Here is a 16272-nt window from a genome sequence, read left to right on the forward strand (position 1 = left end):
TGTTCTTCAAAACATCTACAACCAAACTGCAAAAACACCATAATAAAAAATTAAGGAAGTGTCCTCAGATGTTCTGAGTTTAAACTTGAAGGATGGGGAGAGAAAGTGCCTGGTTCCCTCTGCTAACTATGTGGCAGTATTTCTGTTGCAGTGAAAGCATCAACATAATGCTGGGCAGTGCCATATTGCTGGACTGTGTCACAACAAAAAGCTAAACATAGCTTTCTGTACATTCCTGCTTTGTATTTATTTATTTATTTTCACATCTGACTTCTCTTTTAAAGCAGATGTATTCCCTAGAATTCTGCTTCCTGGTGTCTGCTATTTTCTTTTCTTCTCTAACTTAGAAGAGGAAACTGGTAGTATTTATCACTCAGCATCATAAAATGTCAGCTTGGAAGGGATCACAAGGATCACCTGGCCAAACCTTTCTGGATGATAGTCTAGTTTAAAGAGATGGTCCAGCACCTGTCAAGCTGAGTCATGAAACTGACCAATGTAGGGGAGTCCCGTGTGAAAACAGGACTTTGAAGTAGCCTTGCTCAGTGATGGATAAATACAGTTCAGTCTTCACAATGGCTACTAATTTGAAACTAATTTAAATGCCAGGTGCAAGGGTTAAATGTAGAAAAGACAGCATCAAATTCTGGAGAGAATTTGCACCAGGATATAAGCAAAAAACTCTGGAGACAATTTATACAATGGGCATGTAAGCAAAAAAAAAAAATAAAAGTAGAAATGCATTTGCTGTTTTCCAATTGGATTTAAATGCAGACAAAAAGCAGGAAAGGGAAGCCACCTCTCCCTTCTTTGAAAGACTGATCTAATATTCTCTAATCAAATATTGATGGTGAGATCTGTATATGAATATAAAAGCTGTAGTGCAATTATTTCACTCACAAGTGACTTGGTCACACTATCTCTTTACTGTGTATTTTCTACCACAAAATGCTTTATTAATGTTTCCAGTGGTCTTAGATACCTTTTTTTTTTCTTTTCATAAGTAACTGACACTGTGCTGTTTGTGCAGCCCTGTTGAAATGCAAACAGCACACACTCTCTTTGCATAAAAATACAGTGCAGGCACATCACACTCCTCAACTTGTGTTCAAGGTCACTTCTACTTCAGACAGCCTAATAGCCTATCCTAATATGGTTATTCCCTTTTATTTTAATAATGGAACAGGTAATTACAAAGACAGCAAGCTCATGTGGGCAGAAACTGGCACATGAAATATGTATTCACTACTAACAGAGGAGGCAGAGCAAACCACTGATTGATACTGCAAGACAATAGAGCATTACTAGTGAAATAGAGAATCATTTTAAAAGGCAGATAATGGCTTTATGTTTGTATGCCTTATCTTCTTTAGTTAACAAAGACTGAGTGTGTTTAGTTAGCTTTTGAGCATCTGGACCTGATTGATAAGCAACATACAACCTATCTCTGCTTTTCAAGGACTGATTCACTTACAACTCTATATATTGGATCTGAAAAAAACAATGTTGCCTGAAGAACTTCAAGCTAATAATCCTGGTTGCCATCATCTCCTATAATGTCAAATGTGATTCATATCTTGTCCAGCAAACTTCAGAAATGTCAGCTACATATTCTTGAGCCTATGCTTGGGAAAAAAAATGTACAAAATATTATTGTTCAGATGGGCTTTACACTAGATTCAATTCTTGGGGACTCTCTTAACTTCTTTTAGAGCTCCCCTCAAGATTACTCTCTGTTTCATTCAAAGAGCACACATTCATCTTTTGATTTCCTTTTTTTTCCTCAAGAGGAGAAAGAGTGTTTAGTGCTCCATCTCCATGTCATTGCTTTGAAGGCTGTTAAGAGAGCTGTTTTACACATTCTGAGGCACTAGCTGTCTACAGTAATAACCTAAAAGACATAAAAATATCCTCCTTGGTATTGTTTATTGTTTGGGAATACAGCTGATTAAAGATTCATATAATTTTATGACTGAAAGGACAAATATTTGTAGCTCCTTTAAAACCAATGTGAACTATTACTAGAATATGCAAAAGAATTGCTTCTAGCTTGGAGAGTATTAAAAAATCCTGCCCCCAAAATGAATGCCTTGACTGCTTGAAAATGTGTTTCTAGTTTGAGTCTAAACACCAATCCACTGAATCCAGGCAAAAAGTAATTAACACATTAACAATTTGATTCAGGACCATCTCTGGAGACATTCAAAACCTGACCGTGTGTGTTCCTGTGTGACCTCTTCTAGGTGAACCTCCCCTTTGGCAGGAGGGATCGGGCTCAGTGACCCCCAGGGGTCCCTTCCAAACCCTACCATTCTGTGTGACTCTATGACTTCTGTGTTTATCTCTCTTCCCTCTTACACAGCACAGCTCATCCAGGACCATTCTATGTGTGCACACTGTTAACCGGGGGACAGAGACAGGAATCAAACCTTGTTGTAAATAAATAGCTTCCTCCTGCTAAAAAATGTTCCCTGGAAAACCAGATCACTTAGTAATAGCTCACAGGCAACCAGCAATAGAACAAGAGGACACAGTCTCAAGTTGTGCCAGGGAAAGAAAGTATAGGCTGGATGTTAGGAGGAAGTTCTTCCCAGAGAGAGTGATTGGCATTGGAATGGGCTGCCCAGGGAGGTGGTGGAGTCACCATCCCTGGAGGTGTTCAAGAAAAGACTGGATGAGGCACTTAGTGCCATGAGTGGATAGGGCTGGGTGCAAGGTTGGACTGGATGATCTTGGAGGTCTCTTCCAACCTGGGTTGATTCTATGATTCTAGGTTGTTAGGGGTTGGGAGGAACTCAAGGAGATCATTGAGTCCACCTCCCCTAAAGAAAATTCCTAAAGAAAGGCAGATAAATGTGTATATAAAAGACAGGGTGATGGAGCACTGAAACAGGTTGCCCAGGGAGGTAGTTGGGGCCCCATCCCTGGAGATATTCAAGGTAAGGATCAATAAAACTCAGAGCAGCCAGATCTAGTGGAGAATGTTCCTGCTGCCTGCAGAGGGGGTGGACTAGATGACCTTTGGAGGTCCCTTCCAACCCAATTCATTCTGTGATTCAATGTTACATTATAAGACCAAGGATTGAATTTTCAAGTAACTTAAACAACTTAAGGAATTTTAAAGTTTTCTAAATTCTCACTTTTTTCTTTCACCCTGCAATAACATTTCTGAATAGTTAGATTGTAGCTGAAAGAAGGAAAATAACTATACTACTTCTGCCTTTCTTAACAGACTCCTTTCCATGAGCTTTCATTTATAAGCTAATCTATTAATATTCTTTTGCATTTTAAATAGCTGTACCCTGTAGTAAAATCACTATCATTATAAAGGTTTGGGGTTTTCTCCCATAGCACAACTACTGAGTGTTGCCTCAGAAACAAAACTCTATATGATTTTAACCATAAAACTAAGCAACTTCTTAATAAGTGTGTGTGTGACTAATGTCATTAAACACATGAAATGTATTCCTCGAAGCAAAAAAAAGCAGCAATGTCTATAATTATAGCTTTATAACATTCAACATCAAAGAATGAGAAGTAGTCATAAGCAACTGTTTGAACATCTCCAGCTTTCCTGCCTCTCAGTGCAGCTTTTCCCTTAAAATAACATTAGATATGAAGAATCTGAGCTGTTGCCTTTTCCTGCATTTGCCATTGATCTTTGTTGAGCTGTAAACAGATTTATGCAGTGCCACATATCATAAAATTTGAATCTTATTTTTAACCATAAAAAATCACTAAAAATCTACAAAAATCTGTAGAGATTTTAATTTTAAAAATCAGCCTACAAATACTTTTTCTGCTGTCTTTCATTCTAATAGATTCTAACAGCAGACTTTGTTCTTTTGTTTTTGTTTTCCTTGACAGCTGTCAACATTTCACTGGCTCAAAAATAATTAAAGAGTTGCTTATTTTCCTGAGATTTCCTATTTAGCAATTAACTGTCAGACACTTCTCTTTAGAGACCAAAGCTTTCAGCTTTATTAACTAGGATCTGATAGCAGAGCTAGAGCTCCCTGTTATGTCCTCAGACACGTTTACATACTGTGATGTCAAACTGTTTCTTCCACAGAGGAATAAAGAAATCTTAATCTTTCAGAGGAAAGCAAAAACAGAACCAGCAAAATACCCAAAATGAAACATGATAAGCTAAAATATTTTAATATTTCATTATGCTATATTATGTTATATTATACTATATCATATTCTCTCACTTCATATCATGTCATATCATATGCTGTATCTCTATATGCTTATATAAAATAAATATGTATACAAATATATGTTGGGAACTAGAAACAAATATGATTTCAAGTTTCAACATGTGGCCAGTAGGACAAAGGAGGTTATTCTTCCCCTGTACTCAGCACTGGTCAGGCCACACCTTGAGTACTGTGTGCAGTTCTGGGCTCCTCAATTCAAGAGAGATGCTGAGATGCTGGAATGTGTCTAGAGAAGGGCAAAAAAGCTGGTGAGGGGCCTGGAACACAGCTCTGTGAGGAGAGGCTGAAGGAGCTGGGTGTGTTTAGCCTGGAGAAGAGGAGTCTCAGGGGTGACCTCATTGCTGTCTACAACTACCTGAAGGGAGGATGTAGCCAGGTGGGGGTTGGTCTCTTCTGCCAGGCAACCAACAGCAGAACAAGGGGACACAGTCTCAAGTTGTGCCAGGGGAGTCTAGTCTGGATGTTAGGAGGAAGTTGTTGCCAGAGAGAGTGATTGGCATTGGAATGGGCTGCCCAGGGAGGTGATGGAGTCACCATCCCTGGGAGTGTTCAGGAAAAGTCTGGCTGAGGCACTTAGTGCCATGGTCTAGATGACTGGATAGGGCTGGGCAATAGGTTGGACTGGATGATCTTGGAGGTCTCTTCCAACCTCTTCCAACCTTTATGAATGGGCTGGTGACTCCACCGCCTCCCTGAGCAGCCCATTCATAAAGATAATGCAAGCATGCATATGTATTTATCTGACTTCATGTTCATTTGAAATCCAGCCCCAAAAATTCAGCTGCACTCAGGGAAGTATTTGTTGTAATTCTTAACTTTATCTGCTTTAGTATTTATGAATTTGGGAATGTTTGAATTTTTGCAGTTGTATTCTAGAATAGGATTGTGATGCACATATTTTCTGCTGATATCAGCACAGAGATGATAATTTTTCACTCACCACATATTTGTTGTACAACTCTAAGACTTTTTGTGAATTTCCACATACTCATAATCATTTTATTGCATGCATGCAGACTGCTCCTGAGACTGGTAGCAAATTTTACTATACATAAGCAAGTGCCTAGCTGCAAACAGTAGTTAGCATGGCTCAGCATTTAACAGAGGTTCAAAGCATCAAGTATTGCTATAAATGTATTTTTTCAGAAGGATTTAACAATAAATTTGTGTCTAATAGATGGAATTCTTCAGAAAGTTTGGGAGCTTGTTTTAATGACTAATAGGAACATAACTTTCTTGGTGTCTTATTATAAATGGTGAGCTATTCGAACATTAGCATATAAGTTAGTCTGACCAGTTGTCTACAGAGATCAGTAAAGCTAGAGGAATTTTCTTCTGTGCTTCCAGGATGATGCCTTTATCCTTGGGCTGCAGACAGCTGTTTATTCTGTTTCTGATCTCATATGTCTATCTACTCTATAGTGATGCAAATAGAAAGGTAGAGCGTGGCTGTACCTTAGACAGTCTTACAATTGCCCATTAGATTAAATGGAAGCTGTGATTTTTAACCCCACTTCTTTGAACAGTCTGAGAACTGTTTAATACAAAATCTCAACTCAAACAAATGTAAAAGTCATTTAAGCAGCAAGCCTTAGTCCTGTACGGTGAAGTTACACTGTTTTAACACTTCATTTGATAGGGTAATAACGTTGTAGTGGCTCAGGTGCTTTCGTTTAGACTGACAGCATGGATTTAGTATGTAAAGCTGCTCAGTTCCACAGAAGGTTCCTGGAACTGGCAGTGATAAAAGATTATATGATCAGCTGGTTTGAAATAGTGCAAAGCTGCTTACAAACATAAATATAGCAAATACTGGCTGGATCCCTGTCCTTTAACTCAGTCAAACAGCTAGCACGGATGCTCACAAGAAATAATCTTTTTCATTTGTAAAATGTGAAGCTCCATAAAACTTCTGAGCTCTGTGCAGAAGGTACAGATATATCAAATAGTCTCACTGAGTTGCTGAGAGATATTTTTGTTCAAGGCAAGAATTTCATAATAGGTATGAAACCAAATTAAAGTATAACGGGCTCACCAAAGAGAGAAAGGATTATTTGACTTGAAAAATGGCAATGTTATTTAGAGTGTTTGCTTTCTCCCTTCTCCTTGGATTTATGTCAAAGAAATTCAGTCACTTTATTCTTTGGTCACTGTGGTCAGCAGTATGGCTGGACTAGTACAGAGAAAAGCTGTTTTGCATTTGAAATGGTTGGTAATTGTTACGTGCTTTGTGTAAAGCAGAAGCTCCTCTGCTAGGCAGAAGCTGTAGCCTAAGTAAAATACGAGTCTGCGGGTGGACATAGTGACAGATGGAAGAAGGACCATATATTTTTTTATTACCTGCTAAATACCATGTTGATCTGTTAAAAATAATAATTAAAGATAGTCTGTTTATGACAAATCTTCCACTCATGACAATAGCCAGTTCAAAATCTATGGTGCCATGAATCAGGAAATCCATAAGCAAGTCCTCCCATGGCTCACCAGAGAGCTCTGTGCAAAACAAACCCCATGGCCTGATTTCTCTTTTACCCCAAATACTCTTTAGGGATCTAGAATATTCTTCATGGCTTTGTTTTTTCCCCTGGCACAATGGAGATCACAGAATTGCAGAATCACTGTGGTTGGAAAACATCTTCAAAATCGAGTGCAAGGTCCTGTGTTTGGGTTGAGGCAATCCCAAGCACAAATAGAGGCTGGGCAATGACTGGCTGGAGAGCAGCCCTGAGGAGAGGGACTTGGGGGTGCTGGTGGACTAGAAGCTCAACATGAGAGAGTAGTGGAGGTGTTTAAGGCCAGGCTGGATGAGGTGTCCCTGCCCACAGCAGGGGGGTTGGAGCTAGATGATCCTTGTGGTCCCTTCCAACCCTGACTGATTCTATGATAAGGGGAATTTATTGTTCTGATCTGGTAAACCATCAAATGAGCTTCTTGTAAAGGAAAGTATCCTTCTCAAAAAAAAAAAAAAAAAGGAATGTATTACAGGTGGTAGTAGACAGTCTGCCATGGCAGTGATGGTGCAGTAGAGTCAAGAGTTAACTTCCTGTGGTTAGAGTGATAATAGATTGGTTGAGTCCACAGGCACCAAGGATCCACCTCTGTGTTTTGTTGTGTTTTTTTTCAGAGTAGGTAGTGCCTCTGTTCCAGACAGCTATTTATAATGCATGCAAGAGAGCTCTTTCTCAAGAGAGTCTTTATCCCTCTCACTTACTAAAGTGGATTGTCTTGGATGGGATTGTGATGACAGCAACCCTACTCACACTAAACAAAATCTCCTGAATTATATAATAAGATCAAGAGGACCACACTGCACCTCAGAATGAAAGACACCACTATCAGCGTGCCTCTATTATGCAGCGGTGCCAACTTCTACTCTACATAGAAATCTTCAATGCATGCATTGGTTTTTCAGGGCCCAGCATTTTTAGAAGTTGTTTGTGCAGTCTGGGGTTTGGTTTGTTTGTTTCTTGCTGAAAAGAACCAAATGAGTGGCAAAAAGATGCGCAACTTATCGTACAAAAAGGTGGATGAGCACAAGTCAGGACTACTATTTTCCATTCTTAGCCTGTATTTCTTTTGGAAAAAAAAATGTGTGGGAAAGAAATGCATTATACGTATGATTACTGTGGATATTGATAATATTGTCATTGTTTTTAGGCTGTGAGAAGACAAAAGAGTCTTGAACAGAGTATTCAATCTGCCCAGGAGACTGACAAAACCCTTCGTTTAATCCAAGAGTCTCTTGCTGCTATTGACAAACAGCTAACAGCCTACATTGCAGACAGAGCTGATGCAGCACAGCTCCCTCAGGAAGCACAGGTAAGTCACACACAGGTTGAACTGATGTCCTTACTGGTCTTCTCTATCAACCAAAGAGTATTTGATTGCCCTGATATTAATAGCAGCAGCAAGGATTTGTAACACGGTATAGTATGGAAGTGCAAGTAAGTTTTAAGTAACATTATTTTGAGAAGTTCAAACTAATCTTCTAATAAAGTCATATTTTCATATTATGTACCTGTCTCGAGGATATAAAGAACTATAAATGTCTTGGAAGGCCATGCAGTAATTTTAAAATGACAAACAGTGTGGCATTTTGAATCCTAACCTATGTTAGCTGTCAGCTGACTCTTAAATTAGTGTTTTTCTAACAGAAAAAAACCCAGAAGTTTGCTTTCTTGTTGCTGCTTCATTGGGTTTGGGGGGTTTTTTTTGGGCTTTGTTTGTTTGTTTTTAATGAAATATGATACAAATCAGCATTAGTTAAAAATCTGTCAGTTCAATTTCTCATCTTGTAAGTATATAACTCTAATATGTAAGAAAAATGTGATATGAAATTGTACCTTTTTTTTCTGATGTATTTGGATCCTTATATTTTAGCCACCTCATATATCCTATGGATGTATCTGATTTACATGCATTGTCAGGTACAATATTGACAATGATCGACTGTGTAAAAGGAAGTAATTCAGAACTTAACAACTGAGGCAGCACAAAACTCAACCAACCTTAATTAGCACACTTTCATGGGAAAAATTCAGCTCTGTGCTTTCACAGAACTTGATTTTGCTCTTGAGATTTTATCATCTGATGTCAAGTTCACCTGATTATACTATACCCACTGTAAAAAAAAAACAGCATAAAGGCTGCTGAGTTTTTCCCTTTCATGTTTTATTTTAAGATTCCAGTGGGACTAAATGGAAAAAAAAAAAAAAGCTTAATTAACAGCTGAACAGATTTAATGCAAATATTGAAGTTATCTGAAGTTCAGTCATGAAGTTCTTGTAGGGAAAGGGAATAAACAATCACTTTTACATGAGGAGAGGCTGAGGGAGCTGGGGTTGTTCAGCCTGGAGAAGAGGAGACTCAGAAGTGACCTCCTTGCTGTCCACAACTACCTAAAGGGAGGTTGTAGCCTGGTGAGAGTCAGTCTCTTCTGCCAGGCAACCAGCAACAGAACAAGTGGACACAGTCTCAAGTTGTGCCAGGGGAGGTATGGTCTGGATGTTAGGAGGAAATTCTTCACAAAGTGATTTGCCATTGGAATGGGCTGCCCAGGGAGGTGGTAGAGTTGCTGTCTCTGGAGGTGTTCCAGAAAAGACTGGATGAGGCACTCAGTGCCATGGTTTAGGTGATTGGACAGGGCTGAGGGATAGGTTGGACTCAATGATCTTGGAGGTCTCTTCCAATCTGGTTGGTTCTATTATTCTATGGGCAAATATATAGAGTAATTCTTTTAGTGAATAACCATGTCAGCTGTTGGTAGAATAGGCACACACTGAATGGTTCCTGTGGAGCTGCTTCTGGCATAGATCTTTAGTTGAACTGAAAGTTGTTTGTTCATATAAGATCCTCCCAAAGTGTCTGCACAGATGGAACGGGAATCTTTCAGTCAATAATGTTGTGTTCTGTGGAGGGATCACTTTATGCTGAGGGATGTAGCAAACCATTCAGCAAAAGTTGTTGCCTTTCTGAGAAAGAAAAACTTCTGGGAGAATTTATAATCAAAAAGCTATAGAGGGTTTGGGAGCTTCATGTGTTAGCTTCAAAAATTCAAATGCATAATAATCTTTGGTTCAACTGGTTGTAAATGAATCTCAGACAGTAAAATTGTTCTTACTTTCTCTTTTCAATTGCAATGATCAGTTCATTTTATTCCAAAAGTTACGAGAAAGAAAAAGCAGCTAAGCATGTGCTGTTCAACTTCTCCTTTGGATCATTTCTTCGTGTGTAGATTCTGTTTGCTTCTTACTCCACCATGTGGCACTGAGAACTTAATGCCTGAGAGCTGCCATAACCCAAGGCGTATTGATGAAATAAAGTTGAAATCCTGTAAAGTATAAAACAGTGTTGCAGAAGGAAAGTTTGTTTATTTGCATGCTGACATCTCCTTAATTTCTCTAAGTACATGAAGAAAATACAGGGAATGAAATTACTGTCACAAGGACTTGCCACATGCCTATTTCAAAGTGGTCTTTAAGTGGCAGGAGGAAAATGAATCTGTACTGAAAATGTTATGTTTATATGACAAAACATTTTTCAGATAACTATTTGTAGCATTGCTGTTAAATTCTCTTGGGAAAGAAAATCTCCACTTAGTGCCTGTGTTTGGTCTGAGTGGTTACATGCAGGTTTTTGTATTAAGGGACAGAAAATACCCCTTTTTCACTTGTTATCTGCATGTGATAAATCACTTGTCTACTGTTCTGTCTGTAGACTTAAGTACAATGCTATGTGGAGAATAAATGAAAACACTGTGTTTCTGAGAAGAGCCAGATATTTCTTAAGTTGGTCATTAAACTGGTTTTAAACTATCACTGTGCTGTGTTCAAAACCCAGGTTAATGTGATTATATAATAGCAGATTGTTTGTGCAATGTGTGACTTGACCAGGATAATGCCAAGCTTTGTTGCCTTCAGATTAATATTTTGGGACAAAGAATTCACAGTTGTCTAGTTAGCAAAATCACTAATGTTAAAGGTGCTTACATTTAGTTCTCTGCTGGTAATGGTGAAAAAGTGTTTTTACAGCCATGTGCAGATCATTGCTCCAAGAGAAAATACCTGATAAACATTATCATAGAATCATTCACGTTGGAAATTACCTTTGCTGTATAAAAATATGAGCTTTCATTTTGTTAGGTATTTAGTGTGAATACCCACACAGGTTTCAATACACATCCTACATATCTCCACAGCATCTGAACATTGCATTAACTTCTAATGACACAAACTAGATTTGTTATGTACAACTTTATCAGTCTTGCACTGTCAATCATGTTTCTACTCTCTGATGATTTACTTTTCTCAGCTGGACACTTCAGCAAACTTTTCTTAAAGAGTGGAGTCCAAAACTAAGTATCCTGTTCTTGTTGAGACTTATCTGTATATCATCCCTGCTGTTGGCATCATCTGTATCTGTTATTTGCTTTTCATCTTTTTTTCAGAAGTGTGACATCATGGGCTTTTAAAGTGTGGCATCAGTGCTCTTAAAGATGAGCACTTCAGCTTCATTTTTCTAATCTGCTGGTATTTATCATTTCAGAGTTTTCAAACCACCAGCAGTTCAGAAATTGTTTCAGATATGGTTTTCATGTCTGCTACGATCATGATCTGGCCATTTGGAAAGATGAACTTAGTAGAATGTTCTCTAAATGTATTATTTTCTTCATATATATGGCTGAGATATGACTCCATAGACATTGATAGCAATGGCAAAAGTAAGCAAAAATTGCTTCCAATTGAGTGTAATTTTTTTAGAGCTCTTAGGCTTGCTCAGTAGCATTTAGAGAAATACAGATCAGAAAAGCCAAGACCTCTCAAGCTGTTTTCTGCAATTCAAGAGAGCCAAATCTGCAAATTAATATCCAGGCAATTTTGGTGTAAGAGTTATGTGAAGGACTCATTAACTGCCAAGACAATTTGGTATAATTTGAGTTCTTAATTAACTTACAAAACAAACAAACCCCCACAAACAAAAAAAACTCAAACCAACTAACCAACCAAACAAAAAAGAGAGTAGATTCAAGTTCACCATTTTGCCTGAATCATCTCATAATCACCAACATCATTACCTTGAGCCAGAGCTCATAGAGTGGCTGTCAATTCCAGAACATTTTGTCAGTAGATTTTCATGGAATCCATAGCAGGAAAGTGATGTTCTAGGGAAATTTCGACCTTTTTTTGCTAGAACAGATAATGGAAAATCTTAGGGTTATGTAATAAGCCTTCTCTTCAAATCTCACTGCTCACTGATGCAAGATTCACTACTCTGGCCATATAATTTTCAGTTCTTGGGAATTAAACAGTATTCTGCCTCAAATTACTATGTCTTGATGTAGTTTATTGGAGAATGTAGAACACGGACAGATAAATATTGATATAGTAAAGGATAGTATCACTGCTCAGCTTATTTTGTATATCAGAGTCTATATAGCTTGGCTTGCTTAAAAGTATCTGTGAGAAGGTAGCAGCATGTTTACTTCTTAGTGTCCTCCAAACTAGGGGAAGTTTTGCAAACTAGTAAACTACCTGAAAAAAATACTAGTGGTGGAAAATAAGAATCCCTAACCTATAGGACACAATAATATATTCACAGTAGTATATATTATTTGCATAACTGCATTATATTGTGATGTCCTAGACATTAAATGAAGGTGGTTTTTACTTTTTATTAAAAGCCAAAGTAGGCACAGGCCACTAAGAAAACCAGAGATGGAAATAGTAGAAATGGAAAAAGAAAATTAATGTCTACTTGTGGGTGTTTAAGGGAAGTAGATGTAATAAATTCCTAAGTCAAAATGGACCCAAAGAAAAGTAATTTTTTGTGTCAAAACTGAATTAAAACATTCATTGTAGGCAGTTGTTTTAAATGTGTTTATATATGTTCAGGGTTGGCCTAATCTTTTTGGCTGTGAGCAGCTGTGAAAAATACATGTAAAAAAAAAACCTCCTGCTGCAAACCTTACTAACTTTTCTTCTAAGCTTCCCTCTAATGTGTTCTCCAGTTATGCATATTGATGTCAGAGCAGGTGATGTTTCATCTCTCTCCTGTGGAGCAGTTTAAAAAGAGTAAGATAGAGCAATCTCCATGCAATGCCCCAAAATACCCAATTGCTTAAATATTTCACTTTTCCATGCTGTGCTATTCTGACCTACTTAGATAAGAAATGTCCAATGAAATGCTTTCCAGAGTGACTCTGAGGTTGAACAACGTAAACTGGATAATACAACCAAGAATTGGTTAATTGATGAGGTGCAAAAGCAAACAGTTGTAGAGGCTGGATGTAATAGAGTATATTTTTTTCTAACATTTAGATTTGCTTCTCCATGGTATATACAGTTCTAACTTCTAAGATGTCAAGAATCAGAGATTCACAGAAAGATTTTTTTTTTTCCTGCCTACAATCTAACCACAATTTCCTTAGCAAGACAATATAATTTGTGTGAAAATGCCAGAGTTCCATAGGTTTCTGCAGGAGAAGAAGGGTTTAGTATGATCAAGAGAAATGAACTTGTAAACAAGTAATTGTCTCAATATTTTCCTTTAGTGATCTGGTATATAGTGTAGTGCTTCTGTCTAATACGTTTCAAAATCACCAGTTACAAATAATATTAACAACACACATGTTTTCTGCAAACCCTGCTGATCGTTGTCTTGGTATTCCAACAGAAAATGCAATCTGAGTTAACAAGCCATGAGATTAGTTTGGAAGAAATGAAGAAACGAAACCGGGGTAAAGATGCTGCCAAAAGAGTCCTTTCCCAAATTGATGTGGCACAGGTATGTGAATTTTATGTCCTTCATTTTTCTTTCACTCATGCAAACAAACAGTATGAGTAGTGGTGTAGTATGAAGTGTTCTTGAAGTATCTCTTCTGGTTTTGCTGCTCTTTTCTAGACACAAAGTTAGAGTGGGTAAGGCATACCAGCCATAACTTCTCACTGCTCATGTTCCTGTTCAAGCAGATAATTAAAATGCCCTTTTTTGATTTATTTTTAATTATTTCCTCTTCCCTTGAGGTAAGGATCATGTGAGCAAGAAATATCACTAATACACAAAAATTATGAAAGTTGTGAAATTAAAATCCATGCTTGTCATACATTTATCTGCCTTCAAATTACTTTCATTTTCTCTAGGTTCTGCTTTTTAAAATTGAAATAGAAATCAATTTTATACTCTAAATCTTAGAGTTTGTGCTAGACCCACTTACTGCCCAGCTTATTTATTTGGGTTTCTTTGAGAGACTACTTTGGCACGAGGACTCACTCCTCATACCAAGAATCATAGAATCAACCAGGTTGGAAGAGACCTCCAAGATCATCCAGTCCAACCTAGCACCCAGCCCTATCCAGTCAACTAGACCATGGCACTAAGTGCCTCATCCAGTCTTTTCCTGAACACCTCCAGGGAAGCATCAACAGGGTAGAGCTGATGAACATCCACTCCCAATTGTAAATGCTCAAGCCATTAAGCCTCTTTTCTCACCTCATTCCCCAATATTTTGCATACTGGAAAACACAAAATCTCTCCCATTCTTGAGTTGAGTTGATGGGCTCTTTTGTCACTGGCTCTCCTGTGAAGAGTAAAATTCTTTGCTGCCTGTGATTTTCCCCACAAGTTTTAATTTTTTTAAATAAGAAATAGATAGTTGGTAATGGACTGTAAGGATTTGTGGTGGGTTAAAATTACCCCCAGAATAAATCACCAGGCTAGCTCAGAAGGTTTGCAAGCAAATTGAAGCTGTATTTACAAGTCAGCTAAAACCTAGAAGCATAAAATACAATGTATATGTACAAAATATATTTACATGTATTGACAATTCAGAAACAATACAAGAACCTCTCCCTTGAATTGTTCCCCCACCTCTGTACACAAAATATATTTACATGTATTTATAATTCAGAATCAATACAAGGACCTCCCCACCTTGAATTGTTCCCCCTCCCCTGTATACAAAATATATTTACATGTATTTACAATTCAGAAACAATAACAGTACCCCCTCTCCTTGAATTGTTCCCCCTCCCCTGTATACAAAATATATTTACATGTATTTACAATTCAGAAACAAGAAAAGGACCCCCCCCTCCTTGAATTGTTTCCCCCTCCCGACATACAAAATATATTTACATGTATTTACAATTCAGAAACAATACAAGGATCCCTCCTTGAATTGTTCCCCCACCTCTCTGGACAAGGGAAAAGTGAATAACTTTCCCCCAGAGAGAAATAAAAAGGCCCCACTGCTGCTATCTACTTAGCCATAACAAGAGTCTCAGCCGTCAACGAAGCCATGCACAGGCACTAGCCAGCAGCCAGAGTGAAGGAAGAAAGAGTAGTTTGTGCACCAAATGATATCCTAATCCAGCAATCCAATGGGAAGATACAGATTTATCTATTGTTTTTCTTTTGAGTCCAATCCCTTGCTTTACTTACCTTTTACTATTTTTGATTCTACTCTGTGGCTGTGGAATTTCCCTACCCTTTGCTTTTAAGTTAGAACTAGGCTAGAGTGTTAGTTCCAAACCACACAGGATTCCGAAACACATCTCAACTTGTCTCCAGTGTTTGTTTGAGTCCCCATTTGCTGAGCACTGACTGCTGCTTACTTTGCAGAAAAAGCTGCAGGACGTCTCCATGAAGTTTCGGCTCTTTCAGAAGCCAGCCAACTTCGAACAGCGCCTACAAGAATGTAAAAGGATTTTAGAAGAAGTGAAGTTGCAGGTGCCCAAGCTAGAGACGAAGAGCATTGAGCAGGAAGCAGTGCAATCACAGTTGGATCATTGCATGGTGAATATTTAAAGATGCTGTCCTACTATCTGTTTTATCTGCCTGTTCTGCTGTTCAAATTGCAAGTGTTCTTGATGACAATATCAAGATGTGGCCGTTTGAGCTGATCCTCTAGCTCAGACATAGGGGAGAGATGCACATTCCAGGGATAGGCCACATAAATGGCAACAATAGATAAATTAATATAATTTCATTGGAGCATCAAGAACTTAATGTCTAGAAGCACAGCTTGTTCTGCCCCTTCTCCCGCTGGCTTCTGCTGCTGCAGCTTCGCCTATCTTCCCCGGCTGCTGTTTTGGCTACTGCTGCTTCTGCTGCTTCGCTGCTGCTTGACCCCTCCCCCATCTCCCTTAAGGTTATTGTATTTTTTTTTCCTTCCTTCCTTCTCTAGTTATTATTTCTCTTTACATTGTTATACTATAAGAAAATACATTTTCATCTTTCCCTGACTTTCAAAAAGGATGGGTTTTGTGTTGTGCCGAGTCGACTTCTCCCCGGGGGGCAACTCCCCCAACCCACGACACAAGATTTCTTCAGGAGGGTTTGTAAAAGATTCTGAGAAAGATTTGAATGAAGATACACAACAGAAGTTTTAGGAACTTTTTCAGTTAAAATTCAGTTTTGCTCAAAGAAGAGGAGGATAGGGAAAAGGTATTAACTCCTCTTGTCCTACTTCTTATTTGCAAATGAGGTTAGAAAGGCACTGTACACTTGAAGTTGTATTCCAGTTTAAAGTTTCCCAAGATTTAATAACACA

The 16272-nt window shown here is 38.2% G+C and overlaps 1 protein-coding gene across 18 annotated transcripts in view; it reads left to right on the forward strand.

Annotated features, from left to right (window-relative positions):
• Nucleotides 1-16272, forward strand: part of DMD (dystrophin) — a 1274903-nt gene that overhangs the window by 564788 nt on the left and 693843 nt on the right. For all 18 annotated transcript variants that reach the window (XM_064151948.1, XM_064151957.1, XM_064151959.1 and 15 more), the window contains 3 exons: nt 7881-8042; nt 13395-13505; nt 15342-15515. In XM_064151948.1, coding sequence (XP_064008018.1) covers nt 7881-8042; nt 13395-13505; nt 15342-15515 — 447 coding nt within the window. The remainder of the gene's footprint in view (nt 1-7880; nt 8043-13394; nt 13506-15341; nt 15516-16272) is intronic.

This window comes from Pogoniulus pusillus, chromosome 12 (genome assembly GCF_015220805.1).
Source record: "Pogoniulus pusillus isolate bPogPus1 chromosome 12, bPogPus1.pri, whole genome shotgun sequence".
NCBI lineage: Eukaryota > Metazoa > Chordata > Aves > Piciformes > Lybiidae > Pogoniulus > Pogoniulus pusillus.